Source organism: Hyla sarda, chromosome 3 (genome assembly GCF_029499605.1).
Source record: "Hyla sarda isolate aHylSar1 chromosome 3, aHylSar1.hap1, whole genome shotgun sequence".
NCBI lineage: Eukaryota > Metazoa > Chordata > Amphibia > Anura > Hylidae > Hyla > Hyla sarda.
Genome location: NC_079191.1, coordinates 260,793,442 through 260,818,480, shown reverse-complemented (window position 1 = coordinate 260,818,480; position 25,039 = coordinate 260,793,442). Strand labels below are relative to the sequence as shown.

At 42.3% G+C, this 25,039-nt stretch overlaps 1 protein-coding gene across 2 annotated transcripts in view; it reads right to left on the bottom strand.

The window, feature by feature from the left end:
- Positions 1-25,039, bottom strand: part of LAMA2 (laminin subunit alpha 2) — a 943,701-nt gene that overhangs the window by 619,642 nt on the left and 299,020 nt on the right. For both annotated transcript variants that reach the window (XM_056566521.1, XM_056566522.1), the window contains 2 exons: positions 18,578-18,757; positions 4,342-4,431 (listed from right to left, as the gene is read on the bottom strand). In XM_056566521.1, coding sequence (XP_056422496.1) covers positions 4,342-4,431; positions 18,578-18,757 — 270 coding nt within the window. The remainder of the gene's footprint in view (positions 1-4,341; positions 4,432-18,577; positions 18,758-25,039) is intronic.

Genomic DNA, 25,039 nt, shown 5'->3' with positions numbered 1-25,039 from the left:
CACAGCGGGACGCGCCCGCTCGCGAATCGCATCCCAGGTCACTTACCCGTCCCGGTCCCCTGCTGTCATGTGCTGGCGCGCGCGGCTCCGCTCTCTAGGGCGCGCGCGCGCCAGCTCCCTGAGTCTTAAAGGGCCAGTGCACCAGTGATTGGTGCCTGGCCCAATTAGCTTGATTGGCTCCACCTGCTCCCAGACTATATCTGTTCTCTGTCCCTGCACTTCCCTGCCGGATCTTGTTGCCTTAGAGCCTAGTGAAAGCGTTACTGTGTTGTCCTTACTGTGTACTTGACCTCCTGCTATTACCTTACTGACTACGATCCTTGCTGCCTGCCCCGACCTTCTGCTACGTCCGACCTTGCTTTGTCTACTCCCTTGTACCGCGCCTATCTTCAGCAGTCAGAGAGGTTGAGCCGTTGCTAGTGGATACGACCTGGTCACTACCGCCGCAGCAAGACCATCCCGCTTTGCGGCGGGCTCTGGTGAACACCAGTAGTGACTTAGAACCGGTCCACTAGCACGGTCCACGCCAATCCCTCTCTGGCACAGAGGATCCACCTCCTGCCAGCCGGCATCGTGACAGTATGCTGAAGGGCCACTGAGACTTGTCCGGGCAGTGGAGGCTGAGGACACGGTGGAGGATGAGGAGGCGAAGTCGCACACTATCACAGGACACAACGGGCTGACAGCGTGGAGGAGGAAGCGACGTGACCTGTCCACGTTGGGGTTGTGGCTGTGCAGGAACCACATTCACCCAGTGAGCCGTAAAGGACATGTTTTGTGTCCTTTGGTACACCGACAGGCTCAAGGACTGGCCCACCTTCTCTTCGACAAAATTGTGCAGGGCTGGTAATGCCTTCTTTGCAAAGAAATGATGTCTTGGTACTCTCCACCTCGGCTCGGCACAAGCCATCAGATCTCTGAAAGGTGCAGAGTCCACCACTTGAAATGATAGGGACTGCAGCACCAGCAACTAAGACAGGAGCACATTCAGCTTCTGCGCCGTTGGATGAGTGGGCGCATATTGATGTCTCTTGGACATGGCTTCGCGGATGGATTGTTGGCAGAATGGCTGACTAATAGTGGGAGTAGCAGGAGCATCTGGAGCGACAGAAGGAGGGTATGACACACAGCTCCATTCGGCATTCGTGGAGGAGCCTTGGCTAGCTGAAGGAGAGAGCTGGGGTGATGGAGCAGGCTGGACCACTACATTGGAGCCACGATTCTTCCAGGACGCTTTATGGTGGCGAAGCATGTGTTGACACAGGGCCGTGGTGCCAACATTGGGACCCTGGCCACACTTCACCTTCTGCCAACATATCTTGGATGAACCTCCTCCAGATGCTTGATGAAAAACTACCACACCACCGAGTAGCTGATTTTTACACCAACAGTCCACACTAATTGACTGCTACTGCCGTCGTCTCCAGGAACCCCTGTTCCACTACCTACCGGAAAGGTAGGCTGCCGCGAAGCAGGTGGTCTCCCCCGGGCATGCTTGGCTCCAGAACTTCCACTTCTGTCACCACGCTGACTGCCAACCATGCATTGGACACAGGCAATGGGAAGATAGGGACTGCTCCCGGGCCATGCCAACTGAGGGTTGTGTCTGAGGAACCCACCAACTGTTGACTGGGGGTGTCAGATGTCACTTGTGATGAAGTGGATGACCGTGTTAACCAATCGACGATGGCAGATGGGTTGAAGGTCTAGACACGACCACTAGCTGATAACGGGAGCTCAGGCCTCTCGCTGCGACTCCTGCTGCCACTCGCCCCTAGTCTGCTGCGACCTCTGACTGAAGGCTTTAGGCCTCTGCCACTCCTCTGTGCACGTCTTGGCACTTCTCTGCATGACATACTTAGTGCGTATATGATGGGAGTACAATAAGGTCCACTACTCTTAAAACAGTATTTGTCTAGAACAGCAGCAGGTGATTACTTTTGGCTGTCCTTGCACAGAATGTAGGCCCTTGACAGATTAACAGGTACAAAATGGTACACTACTTAGATGTAAGTATGCGGTATGCACTGATGATTGCAGTAAAAATGCGCTACCTTACGCCTAAAAGCTCTTTGTAAAACACCAGCCGGTGAGTACTATTGCTTGGACTTTCACAGTATGTAGGCCCTTAACAGATTAACAGGTATAAAATGGTACACTACTGAGATTTAGGTATGTGGTATGCACGTATGAGGGCAAAAAAATGTGCTACAGTACACTTGGAAAACTTATTTTCGTAAAACACCAGCCGGTGATTACTTTTGGCTGTCCTTTCACAGTATGTAGGCCCTTGACAGATTAACAGGTACACACTACTAATAAACTACTTAGATGTACGTATGCGGTATGCACTCATGAGGGCAGAAAAATGTGTTACAATATGCAGTAAAAACTCTGTATTTTCGGAAAACACCATCCGGTGAGTACTATTGCTTTGACTTTCACAGTATGCAGACCCTTGACAGATTAACAGGTACAAAATGGCACACTACTTTAATGTACGTATGCGGTATGCACTGATTAGGGCAGAAAAATGCGCTACAATTCGCATTAAAAACTCTGTATTTTTGTAAAACACCAGCCGGTGAGTACTATTGCTTGGACTTTCACCCTATGTAGGCCCTTGACAGATTAACATGTACAAAATGGTACACTACTTAGATGTACGTTAGCGGTATGCACTGATGAGGGCAGAAAAAAGCGCTACAATACGCATTAAAAACTCAGTATTTTTGTAAAACACCAGCTGGTGAGTACTAATGCTTGGACTTTCACAGTATGTAGGCCCTTGACATATTAACAGGTGCAAAATAGTACACTACTTAGATGTAGGCATGTGGTATGCATGTGTGAGGGCAAAAAAATGTGCTATAGTACACTTGGAAAACGTATTTTCGTAAAACACCAGCCGGTGATTACTTTTGCCAGGACTTTCCCAGTATCTAGATTTTTTACAGATTTACAGATACAGAAAAGTAGACTGCTTTGATGTAGGTATGTGGTATGCATGTATGAGGGCAGAAAAATGCACTACAGTCCACTGAATAAACTTATTTTTGCACAGCAGCAGGACACAACAGTGCAGCACCACGAAAAAAAATTTGCACTCTGTCAGAGTATTAAGAATGGTGGGAACTGCTGGTTATTATACCGTCTACAGACTAGTATAAGCAGCAGATGATTTCTTGTGGAAAAAATACACAGAATTGCGCTGAAAAATCATTCCTGCCTCCTGTGATACGGTTCATGGAGTTGAGGCAGCTTGTTGATATGTATGAAGCAATGAAAAGCTATCTGCCCCTCTCTGATAAAATGCTGAATAAAGTGACTGGGAGGTTTATGGCTAGAATAAAAATCCTTCTCAGTGAGAATAACCAATACACTGCACTGCTCTCTGACTACAACACTGATGTAACTAGCAGTTGGAAGTGGAACTCTGCAGTATGATCAATTCAGCGTGTCTGTGTAACACTTCTCTCTGAAGTGAATGGCATGAAATGAGCTTGGGTCATGTGATCAGGTCAGGAGCTACAGATGTAATATAAGGGCAATAATGTGCCATAATCCTGCTGTCTTCTGGGAATTCACTCAGCCAAATTCAAGAAACTCTAAACTCTAGAATTTATTAGTGTGTCTTGCATCTACATAATCAGAACCACAGAAAACTGATCGAGGCTAATGTTTAACTTTTTTCAATAAGCATTTCTCTCCACAGAACCTGATATAATGAAATATATAATACACCAAGCAGACTATATAAAGTAGTGCAAATACTATATTAACCCCTCCTCTTTACTTCCATTAAAGAATCTTAAAGAGCAACTCCATTGATGGCTGGGGCAGAAGTATATATGACCAACACTTGCGCAAGACTACGGTGTTTAATCTATAGATTTGCAATCCACACATGGGACTTATGCAGAATCTATATGTAGAACACTGTAGTCTTTTGCAAGTTAAGGGCTTGAGAGGCAGCGCAAAAAATTTTAGCAAATATCCTGCTACCTTGAGCCATTACTAGGGTTCCATTTATCGCTAGCCACATTATAACTTAAAAGAACATTATTTATTTTCCATCCCTTTCGTATTATGGCTCTTAAGTGCATATGCAGTTTATAATATTTTGTGAAATAATTTATCTCTGTTCAGCCTAATCACATTTTCTATTGTTAAAGTTGATATCTTGACAAGCAAATTTTTTTTGTTACTACAGTAAATTTAAGAAACCTCCCAACATTCTCCTCTTTGACTTTAAGCTTCTAATATGTTAAAATATAACTTATAAGTGTGAAAAAATACGTTATTAATATGTGGTATATTGTATTATGCTAATTTACTCACATTAGTCTTTGGATCCCACGGACAAGCCCTTGCATGACCGTAGCAGATGCACATTCCTCCCACAGAAATATCTTTTATAGAATAGTAGTACTGAAAATAAAGAAAATACATATGATTGCTTAGTAGACAACATATGGTACAGTATGACTTCATTTATTCCAATTTTCCAGTTTTAGAATGTATCCAATGTTCATACGTAAACACTCAGTTGTGCTTTGTGGACTATCTACAGTCACTCAACAGATACTCAACACTGGCAATTCTTCTCAAATATGACCTCAAGAAAAAAAAATTGGATAAAAATTACACGTAACTAAAATTTGTGGATATCCTAACAAACAGCAACAATAGTAGTCCAAAGTTATTATTATTATTTATTATTATTATTATCATTATTATATCTGTTTTAGTTACAAAAGCACTGGCACATATTTGCATTGCACTGGGAGAGGAAATGCAGATCCATTGGTTGCCAATTTTGAATTAGCATCTCAGTAACAGTTTATCACCGCAATTTTGACAAAATAATAGTTTATCAGTTTTTTTGAGCACCTAATGTAAATGCAATATGACAGTGCTTCCTGTTATGTTGTATTAATGAACAATGCAGCATATCAATAAAATATCTATATCTCTATATGCAAAATGTATAATCTCAGACTTGCTTAAAACTGAACATCTGATTAGTAATCCTTAAAAACATTTTTTTTTTTTAATGAAAAGATGAATAAATAGTTTGGTGGACAGGTATACTTTTTGAAAAAAGAACACTTCCATACCAGCATCAGGAAATCTCAAAAGACATAACATATTAGTATTTGTATCTGACCCTGACTATTGATGTCTGATTATGCAAGTATAATATTATCTATATGAAAATGTCATGGAAAGAAGATAGAAGATGGATCTGGCAAACATACAAAGTAGGAGAAGCAGATAAATTGCAATGACCCTGTTAAGCTGGTGCTTTGGAAGGTTGAATGCAGTATCAATAAATTCCATCAGTAATGTGGATCAGTGAACCTGTTCTTGAAGACTGATTTATTACCATTTATTCTGCCTGCCCTTTCTATGCTCCTCATTCACATCACACAGAACAGTGACAAATACACAAACCTTCGACAGAGGCAGAACTGTAATCACCCAGCTAAATGCCCAGCTCACCATCCAGCAGATCACACAACACTTTATTTGCAATGATGGAATTTCATACAGAACTGTAATGCATTTTGATATTCTTCCACGTTAAGATAAAACTGCAACTGAGAGAGGAGAAAATAGGAGTAGTGGTGGTGCTCTGCTAAGTATAGTAGTTTATAATTATTCAGAAACCAAAGTGCAAAGCAATACTTACCAAATTACCATAGGCTTGCATTGAGGGGGTGGTGTGACATCACGAGGCGGCGGGCCATGAAGTCACAATACCCCCAACCCTGTATCGCCGTCATCAGCCACGGAGTGATCTTCGCTCCATGCAACTCATGAACGGGGTGCTGCAGGAGAGATCATGGGGGACCCCAGTGGTGGGACTCTCGCAATCTGACATCTTATCCCCTATGCTTTAGACAGGGGAGCACCCTTAAGGGGTTAAAATGCTATTTTCTTTCCATTCAAGTAAAGTGAACTACATGTTCAATGTTAAAAGCTGTTTTAAGACTAAGGCAAAAAAAAGTTGCCCAGTTGCCCAAAGCAACTGTTACGCCAAGCGCTCCGGGTCCCTGCTCCTCCCCGGAGCACTCGCAGCTTTCATCTTCCGTTAGCAACGCCCCGGTCAGACTCGCTGACCCGGAGCGCTGCTCTGAGTCCCCCGGCAGGGATGTGATCCGCGCGGCAGGACGTGCCGGCCTGCGGGTCGCATCCCGTTCTTCTCACCTGTCCCGTTCCCCGGCTGTCACGACCTGGCGCGTGCGGCCACGCTCTCTAGGGCGCGCGCGCACGCCGGCTCTCTGAAATTTAAAGGGCCAGTGAACCATTAATTGGTGCCTGGCCCAATCAGTTGTTATCACTTCCATTCTATGTAAACCCACTTCCCCTTCCTGTCCTTGCCGGATCTTGTTGCCCTAGTGCCCTGAGAAAGCGTTTTGTGTATCCAGAGCCTGTGTATCCAGACCCTTGCCGTTGCCCCTGACTACGACCCTTTGCTGCCTGCCCTGACCTTCTGCTACGTCCGACCTTGCTCTTGCCTTGTCCCTGTGTACCGCGCCTGTCTCAGCTGTCAGTGGAATGACCTGGGGGTTACCTGCCACTGCAAGTCCATCCCGTTTGCGGCGGGCTCTGGTGAAAACCAGTAACCCCTTAGATTCAGTTCCCCTGGTATGGCCCACGCCATCACCTCACTGACACAGAGGATCCACCTCCAGTGTCCTCGCTGCATACCAGTCTGGATCCTGACAGTAAATCCGGCCATGGATCCCGCTGTGGTCCCGCTGCCTAGTGTCGCTGACCTAACCACTGTGGTCGCCCAGCAATCACAGCAGATCGCGCAACAAGGACAGCAGCTGACTCAACTGACCGTTATGCTGCAACAGCTTCTGCCACAACTACAGCAACCATCTCCGCCAGCTCCTGTATCTCCTCCGCAGCAAGTGGCTGCTCCCAGCTTCCGCCTGTGTCTACTGGAAAAGTTTGATGGGGACTCTAAACAGTGCCGTGGATTCCTGTCCCAGTGTTCCCTACACCTGGAGATGATGTCGGACCAATTCCCTAAGGTGGCTTTTATGGTCAGTCTCCTGTCTGGAAAGGGCTTGTCATGGGCCATACCACTTTGGGACCGCAACGATCCCGCCACCGCTACTATCCAGTCCTTCTTCTCTGAAGTACGTAGTGTTTTTGAGGAGCCAGCCCGGGCTTCCTCAGCCGAGACTGCTTTGCTGAACCTTGTTCAAGGGACTTCTTCTGTGGGTGAATCCGCCATCCAGTTCCGCACCCTCTCCTCAGAGCTGTCCTGGAATAATGAGGCCCTTCAAGAAAGGCTTATCCAGTAACATCAAAGATGTCCTGGCCGCACCAGAAATTCCTGCTAATCTGTCAGAACTCATCCATTTGGCCACCCGCATCGACATGCGTTTCTCGGAAAGACGCTAGGAACCTCGACAGGAAAAGGATCTTGTTCGCACCAGGCAGTTTTTCTCCCCGGCTCCTCTCTTCCAACGTCCTTTGCAATCTGTTCCTGTGCCTTCCACCGAGGAGGCTGTGCAAGTGGATCGGTCTCGCCTGACCCTACAAGAGAGGACTCGCCGCCGAAATGAGAATTTGTGCCTGTACTGTGCTAGTACCGAACATTTCCTAAAAGACTGTCCTATCCGCCCTCCGTGTCAGGAGAAACGCACGCACCTACTTCACAAGGGTGAAACGACACTTGGTGTGAATTCAGCCTCTCCACGTCTGACTGTACCTGTGCGGATTTCTCCTTCCGCCAACTCCTCCTTCTCAGCAGTGGTCTTCTTGGACTCAGGTTCTGTAGGAAACTTTATCTTGGCCTCTTTCGTTAATAGGTTTAGTATTCCAGTAACCCGTCTCGTCAAGCCGCTCTTTATCTCTTCTGTAAACGGAGAGAAATTGGACTGCACTGTGCTCTACCGCACAGAACCCCTGCCCATGAGCATTGGACTTCCCCATGAAAAAAATTTAATTTTTCGTTCTGCCTAACTGCACCTCTGAAGTTCTTCTCAGCCTGCCGTGGTTCCAGCGTCATGCTCCTACCCTCGACTGGACCACCGGGGAGATCAAAAGTTGGGGTCCTTGTCACAAGCGATGTCTCACCCCTGAGGCTTCATCTTTACTGGGCCTTCCCAAGGCTTACCAGGACTTTTCAGATGAATTCTGCAAAAAGCAGAGATCTTACCTCCTCATAGACCTTATGATTGTCCCATTGACCTCCTTCCTGGTACCACTCCGCCCCGTGGCAGGATTAACCCTCTGTCAGCCCCAGAGACTCAAGCCATGACGGAGTATATCCAGGAGAACCAAAAGAGAGGTTTTATTTGGAAATCCTCCTCCCCTGCTGGAGCGGGGTTCTTCTTTGTTTCTAAAAAGGATGGATCTTTATGTCCATGTATTTACTACCGCGGTTTAAATAAGAATATCATCAAAAACCGCTATCCCCTGCCTTTGATCTCCGAACTCTTTGACTGTCTACGCGGAGCAAGTATCTTCACCAAACTGGACCTAAGGGGCGTGTATAATCTTATTCACATCCGTAAAGGTGATGAGTGGAAAACCGCTTTCAATACCAGAGATGGACATTTTGAATATCTAGTTATGCCCTTTGGGCTCTGCAACGCCCCTGCAGTCTTCCAGGACTTTGTTAATGAGATCTTTTGAGACTTATTGTATACCTGTGTTGTGGTCTATTTGGATGACATCTTGATTTTTTCCTCTAACTTACAGGAACACTGTCGTCATGTCGGTCAAGTGCTCCAAAGACTCCGTGAAAACCACCTGTACACTAAATTTGAAAAATGTCTCTTTGAATGCAACAGTCTTCCTTTCCTAGGTTACCTAGTCTCTGGCCAAGGACTTAAAATGGATCCAGATAAACTGTCGGTGGTTTTGGATTGGCCACGCCCTTCTGGACTCCGTGCTATCCAACACTTCCTGGCATTCGCCAACTATTATCGAGAGTTTATTCCCCACTTCTCCACCATTGTGGCCCCTATTGTGGCTCCGACCAGGAAGAATGCTAATCCAAAGTCGCGGCCTCCACAAGCGAATGAGGCCTTCAATCGTCTCAAAGCTGCCTTCGCCTCTGCACCAGTTCTGTCCAGATTTGATCCGTTTAAACTATTCTTCCTGGAAGTAGACGCTTCCTCAGTCGGAGCCGGAGCCATACTTCTGCAAGAAAACGCTACCGGACGTAACATTACTTGTGTTTTTTTCTCAAAGACTTTCTCTCCGGCAGAAAATAACTACTCTATTGGAGATCGTGAACTTCTGGCCATCAAGTTAGCACTCGAGGAGTGGAGACATCTATTGGAGGGTTCCAAACACCCCATTGTCATTTACACTGACCACAAGAATTGTATTACCTCCAGTCCGCTCAGCGTCTGAATCCTTGCCAGGCTAGATGGTCAATGTTTTTTGCCCGATTCAACTTTGAGATACACTTCCGTCCCGTTGACAAGAATGTCAGAGCTGACGCCCTTTCTCATTCCTCTGATGCCTCAGAGTCTGAAGCCCCTCTGCAGCATATCATACCACCTGAGTGCCTGGTCTCCTCTGCTCCAGCCTCACTGGGGCAAACCCCCCCCCCTGGAAAGACTTTTGTTCCTCCACGCCTTCGCCTCAGGATCCTCAAATGGGGGCATTCTTCTCACCTGGCTGGTCATGCTGGCATTAAAAAGTCCATTCAGCTAATCTCTCGTTTGTATTGGTGGCCTACACTGGAGGGTGACGTTACTGATTTTGTTCGGGCTTGTACTGTTTGTGCCCGGGATAAAACCCCTCGCCAGAAGCCTGCTGGACTCCTCCATCCTTTGCCCGTCCGTGAGCAACCATGGTCCCAAATTGCCATGGATTTAATTACAGATCTTCCCGTATCCCATGGCAACACCGTTATCTGGGTGGTCGTTGATCGTTTTTCCAAAATGGCCCACTTCATCCCACTTCCAGGCCTTCCTTCTGCGCCACAGTTGGCAAAGCAATTTTTTCTGCAGATTTTTCGTCTTCATGGGCTACCCACTCATATTGTCTCGGATAGAGGCGTTCAATTTGTGTCAAAATTTTGGAGAGCTCTCTGTAATCAATTAAAGATCAAATTAAATTTCTCGTCCTGCTATCACCCCCAAATCCAATGGACAAGTGGAAAGAGTAAACCAGATTCTTGGTGACTACTTGCGACATTTCGTCTCCTCCCGCCAAGAAGATTGGGTTGACCTTCTGCCCTGGGCTGAATTCTCGTACAATTTCAAAAATTCTGAATCCTCTGCCAAATCACCATTCTTTGTGGTGTACGGCCATAACCCTCTGCCCCCCCTCTCCATTCCCACTTCTTCTGGAGTTCCTGCCGTGGATGAAATAACCCGGGACTTCTCCGCTATCTGGAAGGAGACTCAAAAGTCGCTCCTACTGGCCTCGTCTCGAATGAAGAGACATGCAGATAAAAAGAGAAGAACTCCTCCTGTCTTTCTCACTGTGGCTCTCTGCCAAATACATACGCTTTCGTGTCCCTAGCTACAAGTTTGGTCCTTGCTACCTCGGTCCTTTTAAAATCAAGAATGAAATTAATTCTGTCTCTTACAAACTTCATCTTCCTTCTTCTCTTCGTATTCCTAACTCTTTCCATGTGTCTCTTCTCAAACCTCTTGTGCTTAACCGCTTTTCTTCCAAGGTTACTGTTCCCGCTCCTGTTTCTGGCTCCTCTTTTGTCTTCGCTGTCAAAGAGATCCTTGCCTCCAAGATCGTCCGAGGTAAAATATTTTTTTTAATTGATTGGGAGAATTGTGGCCCTGAAGAGAGGTCCTGGGAACCTGAGGCCAACATTTTTGACAAGGAGCTTGTCCACAGTTTCCTGGGCTCCAAAAAGAAGGGGAGACCTAAGGGGGGGATACTGTTACACCGAGCGGTCCGGGTCCCTGCTCCTCCCTGGAGCGCTCGCGGCATTCATCTTCCGTTAGCAGCGCCCTGGTCAGACTCGCTGATTGGGAGCGCTGCCCGCAGGTCGATACCGTTCTTCTCACCTGTCCTGTTCCCCAGCTGTCACGTCCCGGCGCGCACGTCCCTGCTCTCTAGGGCGCGCGCGCCGGCTCTCTGAAGTTTGAAGGGCCAGTGCACCATTAATTGGTGCCTGGCCCAATCAGTTGTTATCACTCCCATTCTATATAAACCCACTTCCCCTTCATGTCCTAGCCGGATCTTGTTGCCCTAGTGCCCTGAGAAAGCGTTGTGTATCCCAAGCCTGTGTATCCAGACCCTTTCTGTTGCCCCTGACTACGACCATTTCCTGCCTGCCCTGACCTTCTGCTACGTCCGACCTTGCTCTTGCCTTGTCCCTGTGTACCGCGCCTGTCTCAGCTGTCAGTGGGATTGAGTCACTATCGGTTGGAAAGGCCTGGGGGTTACCTGCCGCTGCAAGTGCATCCCACTTTGCGGCGGGCTCTGGTGAAAACCAGTAACCCTTAGATTCCGTACCCCTGGTACGGCCCACGCCATCACCTTACTGACACAGAGGATCCACCTCCAGTGTCCTCGCTGCATACCAGTCCAGATCCTGACAGCAACCAATCTGATTGCTTCTTTCATTTTCCAGAGGCCTTGTTAAAAATGAAAGAAGCAAGCTGATTGGTTGCTATGGGCAACTGGGCAACTTTTCCTCTGGACAGGTTTTGATAACCCCCCCCCCCCCCCATAGTTGTTAAATAAGGACTATACTTCTATACAGATTTATTGTAGCTTTGTATTATTAGTTTATACTTATGTACAATTTGGTACTGATTGTGTTGTAAAATTATATTTAAAATCCCATATAAAAAGGGACTATGTTATTGTTCTATTGCTATTGCTTTCTATGTGCAAATTGGGGCACATACGTGTGTTATGTAGCCAAGTAACTTGGTGGGATAGTGTGCATGTGGTGTTAAGTATACATGTGCCAACACAAATGGACCTATGGATTTAGGGTAATTTTCCAAACATTATTTACAATTGATCACAAAGTGATCATTGGTACCCTAAATTTACCATCCACTAAACAACATTAATGCTCTATAAAACGTAACATTTAATTAATTGTCATTTATTAAAATGTTCAAACAGTTAGGTCCCATCCATAGTATCTCAATAAGCTAGTGATAGAGCATGTAACTACATGCTATAATACGATAAACATCCACTAACGTTGTGGCTGCAGTCCACAACTATTAGATTTAGATATTGTTATGGACCTGACTGTTGACTTTAAAACTTTCACATATGGCCCCCCTGATGTTTCGCCACCGAACAAGTGGCTTTATCAAGGGCTGTAGGGCAAATGGCTTTTATATTTTGCCCTAATATATAATATATATGGCTATTATTGTATATTATACAAATGTCATTTGCACTTCAGACCTTGTTAAAGCTTGTTCGGTGGCGAAACGTGGGGAGGTTGTGTCTAAGTTTTAAATTCAACAGTCCACAACAATATATAAATCTAATAGTTGCGGACTGCAGATGCAACATTAGTGGATGTTTATCGTATTATAGCATGAAGTTACATGCTCTATCACTACCTAATTGAGATATTATGGATGGGACCTAACTGCTTGAACATTTTAATAACTGGCAATGAATTAAAAGTTACGTTTTATAGAGCATTAATGTTGTTTAGTGGATGGTACATTTACGGTACCAATGATCACTTTGTGATCAATTGTAAAAAGTATACATGTGCAACCTGCTGGCACATCTGTGCTTACCATGGATTGTTTACCAGGGATTGTTTACCATGGAAAAAATTGTGGGCTATAGAGGCCTAGAGGATGTCTGAAGCAGTGCCAGATGTGTTGGGCCCAGAATGCACCTGGTTTAGGTACATGACACTGCCGCTCAGCGAATCGCTGGCTGCAGTGATGTTCTCCCTCAGCTAATGATTTGCTGAAGAGCAGTGTGACACACTGTGCCTGGGTGCTCCCGGAGACCAACAGTAACACTGCGACTCAGAAAGAGGACTACTGTATAGACCGGAGCAGTACACCAGAGGCATTGGTGGAGAGCAGGAGGTGAGTAAAGGTTTGTTTTGTTATATACTAGAGAATGGGCATACTTTCCACACACACACCCCATCCACATCATTTCAGTTAGATTGAGGTCAGGACTTTAACTGTGCCATTGCAAAACCTTAAAGGGGTTAAATCAACTGGTGCCAGAAAGTTAAACAGATTTGTAAATTACTTCTATTAAAAATTCTTAATCCTTCCAGAACTTATTAGAAGCTTTATACTACAGAGGAAATTCTTTTGTTTTGGGATTACTTTTCTGTCACGACCCTAGTGCTCTCTGCTGACACCTCTGTCCATTTTAGGAACTGGCCAGAGCAGCATATGTTTGCTATGGGGATTGTCTCCTGCTCTGGACAGTTCCCGAAATGGACAGAGGTGTCAGCAGAGAGCACTGTAGTCATGACAGAAAAGAAATCCCAAAAGAAGAGAATTTCCTCTGTAGTATACAGCAGATAATAAGTACTGGAAGGATTAAAAATTTTTAATAGAAGTCATTTATAAATCTGTTTAACTTCCTAGCATCAGTTGATTTAACCCCTTAAGGACCAGGGTTTTTTTCATTTTTGTATTTTCATTTTTTCCTCATTACTCATAACTCTTTCAATTTTGCACCTAAAAATCCATATGATGGCTAATTTTTAGCGCCACCAATTCTACTTTGTAATGACAGCAGTCATTTTACCCAAAAATCTATGACGATAAGGAAAAAAAATCATTGTGAGACAAAATAGAAGAAAAAACACCATTTTGTAAATTTTGGGGGCTTCCGTTTCTAGGCAGTACATTTTCCGGTAATAATTACACCTTATCTTTATTCTGTACATCCATACAATTAAAATGATACCCTACTTATATAGGTTTGATTTTGTTGTACTTCTGGAAAAAATCATAACTACATGCAGGAAAATTATATGTTTAAAATGGACATCTTCTGACCTCTATAACTGTTTTCTTTTTCTGCGTATGGGGCTGCATGAGGGCAAATTTTTTGCCCCGTGATCTGAAGATTTTAGCAGTACCATTTTTGTATTGATTGGATTTTTTGATCGCTTTTATTCATTTTTTATGATATAAAAAGTGACCAAAAGTACACTATTTTGGACTTTTTTGCTCGTACGCCATTGACCATGCGGTTTAATTAATTATATATTTTTATAATTAGAAAATTTTTGCACACGCCAATATCACATATTTTTATTTTTATTAACACTGTTTTTTAAATGGGAAAAGGGGGGTGATTCAAACTTTTATTAGGGAAGGGGTTAAAGGGGTACTCCCATGGAAAACTTTTTTTTTTTTTTTTTTAATCAACTGGTGCCAGAAAGTTAATCAGATTTGTAAATCACTTCTATTAAAACATCTTAATCCTTCCAGTACTTTTTAGGGGCTGTATACTAAAGAGAAATCCAAAAAAGAAATGCATTTCCTCTGATGTCATGACCACAGTGCTCTCTGCTGACCTCTGCTTTCCATTTTAGGAACTGTCCAGAGCCATAGAAAATCCCCATAGCAAACATATGCTGCTCTGGACAGTTCCTAAAATGGACAGCAGAGGTCAGCAGAGAGCACTGTGGTCATGACATCAGAGGAAATGCATTTCTTTTTTGGATTTCTCTTTAGTATACAGCCCCTAAAAAGTACTGGAAGGATTAAGATTTTTTTTAATATAAGTGATTTACAAATCTGTTTAACTTTCTGGAACCATTTGATTTAAAAAAAAAAAAAAAAATTTCCACGGGAATACCCCTTTAAATGATCTTTATTAACTTTTCTTTCCACTTTTTTTTTTTGCAATTTTACAGCCTCCATAGGGGGCTATAACACTGCACACACTGATCTTTTACATTGATCAATGGTTTCTCATAAGAAACCATTGATCAATGATTCTGCTGCTTGACTGCTCTTATCTCCTATATAAGCAAATGGTAGACTTGAGACAAAAATCATAATCAAATATATATTTTATTGAAATCACAAAAAGACACTCATAAAAACACATAAAAGGCACAAAACACACAGGACAAAAAGAGAATTCCTACAGGTAAAGTGGCAGAAGCTACTGGGTGGAGAAAGTCCCTGTGTCCCGAGTCCCTGTGATCAAGCGGAACGCGAAAGTGCATTAAGGAAACTGTCTGTGTGACCTGCAGGTAACTTGTGCAGCTCCGGGGGAACCTCTTTTGGTTGCCGGAGGGGGTATGGTTTATTTGTCAGCTCCTATATATACAATCCGACTGTATAGCTAACAGGTACGGGTACTTTTGGGGCCATTTAGGGTATGTGCAATGGATCCAGTTACTTGATAAATGCACGTTTTTTTACATGTTTACATACACTGCAGCACTTTTTTTTACTGCCGGGATCTTTTGTTGCAACTATATACCCTGTGAGAGCATTTGCCTTATCTAATAAAGTGCGGTGCAAATAGTATGGGCACCATACTATTTGCTCCGCACTTTATTAGATTCTGTAACTGACATCCTGGGTGGAAAATTAGCCTTTCTCCACCCATTAGCTTCTGCCACTTTACCTGTAGGAATTCTCTTTTTGTCCTGTGTGTTTTGTGCCTTTTATGTGTTTTTATGAGTGTCTTTTTGTGATTTCAATAAAATATACATTTGATTATGATTTTTGTCTCAAGTCTACCATTTGCTAATGAAGGAGATATGTATTGATACAGGTAGCATATACCACTTTTTGGCAAGTGTATTGTAGGATTGCATTGCTTGACTGCTCATGCCTGGATCTCAGGCACTGAGCAGTCATTCGGCGATCGAACACCAGGAGGCATGTAAGATTTCACCATGGCTAGCCGGGGGTAGTTTGGTTTCACTTTAGACGCGGCAATCAACTTTGGGGTTAATAGCGCGCGACACCACGATCAGTGCCGCGCGCTATTAGCCACAGGTCCCGGCCGTTGTTTCAGGTCGGGCCACGCCGTGGCCCCCGCGTTATAGAAAGGGAAAGAACCCAGGACGTACAGGTACACCCTTGATCCTTAACAGGTTAAAAGAAAAAAGTTTTCTACCCGAGTACCCCTTTAATTCTTCTCTTGTTCAGCCATTCTGTTATAAATTTGATGGTGGGATCAATGTGATGTGATTCAGTTTTGACCAATTTTTAGCTGTTGAAGAGATGGCTTCACATTACGGTGGCTGCAAAACAAGCCCAAAAGTGTACTGCATAGTCAGTATGTTCAAAACCATGCAGAGCTGTTAGGTCTTAGCAGACCCAGATTAACTCTGTTAGTGACTATTTTCCCAAAAGGGGACATGTTTCCAATGTTACTAGAGCCCCAGCTACAATGGAAAATGTTTAAGTGTTTCAGTTAGTTTTATTTGGTCATGGTTTGAGTGTTCATACCAGCACCGATCACAGCTTGCTGTGATCTCTGTTTAGTTGTGCTAGACAGGCTCCATGTTCATCTAGTGCAACTTGACAGAGATTGCAGAGAGCCATGGAATGAATTGCACAGCTTTGCATTTCTGTCTGACCATTGTAATAATTGGTGGGGTTTGAATTCTTAGACCCCGACCAATTAAAACTACTGATATGTCTCTGTGACATGTTGAACACTTAGTTAAATACAAGGCACACTTTAACCTAAACAACACAGGCCAAACATGTATGCCCGGTGCATGCTAGGGAGTGCTGAGTGCTGAGCTTGCTCAAAGCTGGTGAGTACAACTGCTAATAGCAAATGGGACTCAAGGCTAATGGTGAACATCATTTTTTTTTTTATTTGTCACACCAGTACAATTGGTCCTGCATAAAAAAAGCCCTCATTTGGGTAGATGAAAAATTTAAGGAATTATAGCTCTTTAAGAGGCACGGAGGAAAAAAAGGAAAATGCTAAAATTTAAATTCGTCACATCCTTAAGGGGACAAATAAACAAATAAAAAATAATGTGTGAATGTTACAGAGGTCTTTTTCGACCTCTTAAAAAACGTAATCATATACACATTTATGTTAAAAAATAAATAAAAAATAACAAAACACAAATAAAAAGTGACACTGCTCATGCCAACACAAATCAAAGCCATAGCTAGCCATGCACTTGGAACTACATCTAATATATATTGAAACAATTTTATACTGTAAAGAACTATAAGCACAACCAAGAATACAGATGTTATTGATAAGAAAATTATTCTTTAGTATGTTCATATGATTTAGTCTGTGTGCACATACATTTTCAAATAAGCTGTTGTAAAAATTCAATAAAAACTTTAGGTTTTTGTCATTCACTTGTGCTGTAATAGTCTCCACTGAATTCTGATGAATAATCCCATAACACCCTTATGTTTAAAGGATCAGATCAGAAAATTCCATTAATTCAATCCCCCAAAACTTAAATATTTTACTATAGCAATTTCAAAGAATATTTTAAAATATAATTATTCAGAAATCACCTTATCTGACCCTCTACTGAGCTCTGCCTTAGAATTTGGTGAATGCTGAGCGTTATTTATTAATGATTCCCGCAGAGCTGCAGGAACCAATTATAAAAGGACATATAACTAGTTTAATACCATTTGTAATGTGGTTACACTGATTTAACATCAAATTCTTAATATGACTGGTTTTAATTGTTCTTTACTGCAATTATCTATTGTTGTTATTTTGTCTAAGCATAAGCAGATATCAGGTTGCATGAACTATGTTAAGCTATGCACAATTTCAATTTTTAACAAATACAGGTTATTCTTTTTAAAGCATATGCTACATGCTCCAAAGTCTCTATGACCAGTTTAAAGGAAATCTGTCATCAGAATCACCCGCACTAAACCTGTTACACAGGCTTGTAGTGCGGGTGATCGTGATTAAAACGCTCCTTACCTGGTTAAAAATGGTTCAGCGGTTCTTCAGATATCTATATTTTTAGTTTTCTGTTATTCCCTGGCTTGGGACTCAGTGGGAGGTGTTATCATCTCGGACTCGGCCACACGTCATTCTAGCTGGGCAGAGCTGCCGCCCGGCCGTTGAATATTCATGAAGTTATCCACACAAATATATCTATATATAACCTGCTTGTTCCTTCACTTTGTGAATAAAAACACCCTCCGTCCCTCCCTTCCTCCCACCCCCGGCTTTTCACTCATGCAGCCCATCTTCTTACTTGTATAGGGCCGCAGCTCGAGTAAAGCCGGGGGAGAACGCCGCTTCCGGGTGTACGGAATGCGGCGCATGCGCGGCCCTCCCCACCAGACCGAGAAAAAGGAGTTAGACCACGAGGATAAGTTCATGAATATTCATGAGCCGGGCGGCAGCTCCCCAGCTAGAAAGATGTGTGGCCGAGTCCGAGATGATAACACCTCCCACTGAGTCCCAAGCCAGGGAATAACAGAATACTAAAAATATATCTTAAGAAGCGCTGAACCATTTTTAACCAGGTAAGGAGCGTTTTAATCAGGATCACCCGCACTACAAGCCTGTGTAACAGGTTTAGTGCGGGTGATTCTGATGACAGATTTCCTTTAAGAAGACTCTCTGCATTAGAAATAAACAACTTTAGTTTTAATTCTTTATTAGTCTTACATACCCTTCTTGTGACAATTGGATCAATATCTTTTAGATCGTTGTCGTCTAACATCATTAAATCAGCATTTAAGGTACGGATCCTCTGTAGCCTGAGTCGAATGAAGCGAGCTGATGTAAATTCTAATAGTGTTGGAGATGGATCGTCAGCACTTGGTCTTCCATTAACCAGGGAAGTGTGAATCTAGTAAAAGAAGAAACAAGTGATAATTAAAGGAAACATGCAAAAATGTATTAATAGTTTAAAAAATATTTCTCTACTATTTATCCATCTCTCATTAATATTTTCTGCGTAAGGTTTTTGCACTTACCCTTAAAATGTCCTTGTCATTTCAAAATATTTTTGACATGTCATAGGGACATGTCAAAAGTTAAGATCAGTTGGAGTCTAAGTGCGGAGATCCCCACCGATCAGGGTAAGGAGCAGGTAGAAGCAGGAGGTAGCACCTTTCATTCTCAAGCTATCAAATATCTGTCCTGCAGCCCCTATTATAAGTCTATGGAGCCATCTAGAGAAGTTGGACAGAGATTGCTGCAAGCCATGGAGTGAATTGCACTAGTGTACTCCTACCTGCCTGTCCTCTTGATCAGTGGGGGACCCTAACTGATCAAAAAGTTTGTCTCTGTGACATGTCAATTTTTTTTTAAATGACAGGGTAACTTTAAACACAATTGAAAACACAGAAAACACAGTTGGCACTCTGGGGGGTACTGTAGGAAAGTGTCCAGCTTACTACAGCATTGGTTTCAGTAATGCTAGTGCTCTGTGGTCACAGGCACAAGATTCCAAACATAGCTGCCGTTTGAGCAGGAATGACTCACGGCACTCGAATACTGAAGATAATCTAAACGTTTATTCACATGGATAGAATTGGCATTGGGAGGTGGTGAAGTCCTGTCACTTCTCCACCTCTCAATGTCAATTTGATCCTTGTGAATGTGAATAAACGTTTTGATTATCTTCAGTATTCGAGTGCCGTGAGTTTAACCCCTTAACAACGCAGGACGTCAATGTACGTCCTGATGATGTGGTACTTAATGCACCAGGACGTACATTTACGTCCTATACATAACAGTGAGCATCGGAGCGATGCTTGGGTCATGCGTGGCAGGTCCCGACTGCTGATAGCAGCCAGGGACCCGCCGGTAATGACCGACATCCACGAACGCGGATGTCCACCATTAACCCCTTAGATGCCGTGATCAATACAGATCACGACATCTGCGGAAGTGCAGCACTTAATGTGGACGATCGGATCGCCTCCACAGGGCTCCCGCAGTGATCCGATCATCAATAATGGCAGACGGAGGTCCCCTCACCTACCTCTGTCTGTCTCCCGGTGTCTTCTGGTCTGGTCTGAGATCGAGCAGACCAGAGCAGAAGATAGCCGATGACACTGATCAGTGCTATGCCCTGATGATTGCTATAAATAGTCCCCTATGGGAACTATTAAAGTTTAAAAATAAAAGTAAAAAATAAAAGTAAAAACAATTGAAAAATCCCCTCCCCCAATAAAAATGTAAATTGTCTGTTTTTCCCCACTTTACCCCCAAAAAGTGTAAAAATGTTTTTATAAATATATTTGGTATTGCGACGTGTGTAAATATCCGAGCTACTAAAATATCATGTTAATTATCCCATAAATATCCCATATCCCATAAAAAAGTCCAAAATTGCAGCATTTTTTAATAACTTTTTATTCCCCAAAAAATTGATAAAAAATGTATTAAAAGTTTTATATATACAAATGTGGTATCAAAAAAATGACAGATCAACGTGCAAAAATTGAGCCCTCATACCGCAGCTTATACGGAAAAATGAAAAAGTTATAGGTCAGCAAAATAGAGGGATTTTAAACGAACTAATTTGGTTAAAAAGTTTGAGATTTTTTTTAAGCCGTATAAGGATATGTTCACACTGAGGAATTGGGGCGGAAATCAAGCAGAAATTTTCTGCCTCAAAATATTGTTACTTTTCCACAAGAACTCACAGAGATTTCATGCGGAATTTCGCGCGGAATTGGCGCGGAAATCACGCAGAATTCCTCGCAGAATTCCATGTGGAAATGCAGGTTTCATGCGGAGGAGGAGTATCAAGTATTTCTCTTTATAAAAAAAAAAAATTTCCATGCGGAAATTCCGCGTGAATTCCGCACGAATTCCGTGCGAATTCCGCACGAATTCCACGCAGATTCCGCGCAGATTCCGCGTGGAAATGCTTCTGACTAAAAATAATAATAACATTGATCTCTATCGGAGAACGACGCTGATTCAGCCTGAAAGAAAGAACATGTTCTTTCTTCAAGCGGAACAGACTTCCTCGTCAGAATTCTGCTTGAGGAAATTCCTTAGTGTGAACTGAGGGGCAGAAATTCTGAACAACTCTATGGGGATTTCACTGCTGAATGATTTGGAGAGGAAAAAGCGAGCAGAATTACTCGTGGAAATTCCTCACCAATTCCTCAGTGTGAACATACCCTAATAATAGAAAAGTATGTAATCATGGGTATCATTTTAATCGTATTGACCCAAAGAATAAAGAAAATATGTCTATTTTACCGTAAAATGTACAGCATGAAAACGAAAGCTTCAAAAATTTGGTAAATTGCGGTGTTCTTATCTATCATGTGTAAAAAAAACAAAATGTAGGGAAAGTAGAAAATATAGGGAAACCTTAGTAGATACCGTGGGAAAAAATTGTAGGAAATTAAAACCCACAAAAAAAAACTACACTCCACTCTTACAAAATCAGGGCCTGTGTGGGAACCCGGCCTAATAAATCAATGAAAATTGGCTATACATAGATGTAATGATAAACATCAATCTAAAGTCACTGTCCTAAAGATCTCTATTCATGTGATCAAGACACATAAAAAAAAATTGAGAAGAAGGTGCAAGATCAGGCTGGCCTATCAGATTTTCCAGTATCCTATGTTGGGCCCATGTTTATTGTAACCTCAATTTGAGACTTAGAGTAACACACTCTCTCCTAGAGAAACACTTGCTATGGTTTTATTTAAGTATAACCTTTATAGGGTTACAATATTTAATTTTTTTTTGCCTTTGCAAAACACCATCATTGTGATTAAAGGGGTACTTTGCCCCTAAACATCTTATCACCTATCCAAAGTATATGGGACAAATGTCTGATCACAGGGGGTCCGACCGATCTCCCTGCCGGTAACCCAGCATTTTTACCATATGTGTTTAGAATGCCGGGTTTGGGCGGCTGTGGTCTTGGTGTTACACCACATCCCCCTCCATTTAGGTCTATGTGAGGGCGCCTGACGGCACGACCATGGCTGCCCGAACCTGGCGTTCTGAACATAATTGTTCAGAACACCGGGGTGCAGACCCTGAAATCGTGGGGGGTCCCCCTTTGGATAGGGGATAAGATGTCTAAGAGTGGAGTGCCCCTTTAAAAGTGGATGTGTACATTTTTTAATGAAATTATTGCAGACCCTTATAAGAGTATATTCAGAATGCCATATCGTATAATAAGATATGTACATATACATTAAATATGAGACCATGTAATAAGTTGGGTAATTGATACAATGATAGGACCCTGAAGGAATGGACTGTAGCTAGGCCTGACTTCTTATTGTTCATACATTATTTGTTGCTTTTATCATTTTGTTCAGAATTGTTTACAAAGAAGAATGACATTGAAACCTAATATTGTTTTCTGGAATATTAGTCAACTCCACAAATGTCCTAGGAAATAAGCAACCTACATTTTTCTTCTCATGGCACTGATATCACATCTAATAGATGGCATACTGCTTCGATAAATTAAAGGAAACAACATGAGCTTGTTTCTAGGGTACTGTTAATGAGTACAGATCTATGTTAAATGCCATGTTTTAAATTTCTGGCGAAATGTCATGGGCTGCGCTTGTCACACTCTTCCTAACTCTTTCATTCCCCGAAGAGTTTTGGGAAATGTCAAACTAATGAACTGTTTAGCAAATATTGTTGTGTCATTGACAACTATACCCTTCAGCTCAGTTCTTAATGGGACCTCTGTTCAACATAATCCTGTGACTTGCTTGTGTCACCTTTCTCTTCCAAACGCATGTTGGAATGACAAATTGCAATAGCTTTCAGCTTTATTTTCCTACACGGTTAGAAATTACTCCATCTGTTCTTCCTGGCTAACACAACAGATATTTTTAATATCAACCTATTAAATTAAAATAAAAAACACATATCTGGCGGACATAAATGTGTTTGATTTGGTTGCCCCACAGTTATATATCCCAATAACAAGTGCATGCATATGATCAATATATTGGACTTGTTGCTCCCTTATTTTTCTCCTAAAATAAGATGGGCCTTAAGTGATGTGTTAGAATCAACTAGAACTACAGTAGCTATATATATTCAATCACCAGATTACAGGTATACTTATGCAGATATAAGCGTATAACAAGGATATAACTGATGACATGAATTGGTTTGTCAGTTTCACAGATTTGTCTGATTTTCTGGTCCATAAAATACAATGGAGACTCAGTTTCAACTATTATTCTCTTAAGGAAAAATCGCTTACCTGTTAGATAAGTTTATTAATGCATCCTGTCGGCCAGCAATTCAAGAAAAGCTGTGAAACTAGTGTAAATCATGACTATCATTTCTGTCATTGTCTATTTTTAGAAATTGTAAATAAAGTTGTACTGTCTCTGCTCAGATCCCCTCTAAACAGCTCTGCCCACTTTCAAAGTGGAAAGAGAAGAGAAAAGTCAACAAATTATTCCAGAAATGTCATCCTTTGCCATTGAATGGGCACTGTCATATTCAAAAACTATTTATATGTTGTACATCTTAACAAAACATTAACCTTTCTTATATACTTCATAAAAATGTTGAAAGAATGAGATAGTCCAGCGTTGTATAGTCGGTTGAATTTGGAGGAGTTTATTCGTAACAAAACATATAGGTACAGGTAAGTGATGCGTTTCGTACGACTAAGGCTGTGTACTGACAGCCGAAACCTGTCACTTACCTGTACCTATGTTTTGTTACGAATAAACTCCTCCAAATTCAACCGACTATACAACGCTGGACTATCTCATTCTTTCTATGTTTGTGGAATTGGTCAATTCCAGTCCGGGACCTTGTGAGCTGGAATCCATTACACATTGAACTTCATAAAAATGTTGTTATCTCCTTATTTATAGACACCATAGCTTATAAAAAAAAAAAAAAGAAGACTAATAAGGGTCCCTTTACCAGCCAAAACATAATTCTGCCTGGATGCAGCATCATCTTTATCCCAGCTATAGCACAGGCTGGGACAAAGTCCAGAAAGTGAGGAAAGGTCTAGCACTCCTCTGTGGTCACTCCCGTCCTATCAAACTGCAACATGAAAACAGAAAGGAGAGGGTTACAGAGCAGCCTGCAGTGTCTGGATTAAGATACCCAGCACAGCACAGCAGACTCAGGGAGGACTCAGAAAAGTCCATTAGTCAAGCCCTTTTCTTTACAGTGCTTATTTATGTGGTAAAATTCCAAGTGAAATAAATGTGGATTCCGGACAGCGTGGATCTGCTGGTGATATTCAGTGAGGAAATTCATTGCAGAATTTCCATAGGGCCCAAAACATCATTTTCATTAGCTAAATGCATCAGTCAGTTGAGTCTACATCATTTTGTATGCATTTTAAGCAGTATAAATAAGTGTGTGGTATAATTTTAGTAATTTTATCTATGGCTCATATCATTTGTGTGAGCTCCGATCTTTAAATGTCCAAATCATATTTTCTGTAACACTGATGTTGTAATAGTGTCATTGCTCCACAATTACCTATGCTGTAACAGATTGGGCTTCCCATCTGGTATTGAAGTATTATTGCCCTGGTACCATGCCAACATGTCACCACTGTGTCACTGAGACTGAGCTGGAATTTCACAGCGCAGGAAATATTATGTAATATTGCCATTTTACTTCATTCCATCAGCATTATCTTATGGCAGTTCTGTTAGACTGGATATTGTATTATTTAGGCTTAAGTCTGTTTTGTGTGTGAAAAGTCCGAATAGAGCCATTACTGTGAGATTATGTCAGTTTATCTCTTATGGCCTCTTGTGATCACTCTAGATTGTAGACATGAGACAGACTTCAACCGACTGTTCAAAATGCTTTGTACTGATCTACATTAATGTAATATAAATATATGTAGTAAAAAAATACTATTGGAATAGTCTAAAGCATTAAAACTTTTTTATCACAGAAAAGGATTGCAGCAACACATGTTTATTTCCCAAAAAAGGGAAGGAAAAAAAAGCAAATTAGACATAATGTCACACCAAACTCCAAAAAGGGATGGACAAAATTATTGGCACCCTTTCAAAATTGTGGAAAAATAAAACTCACCAGAGGCAAGTAACAGGTGTGGGCAATATAAAAATCACACCTGAAAGCAGGTAGAAAGGAGAGAAGTTCACTTAGTCTTTGCATTGTG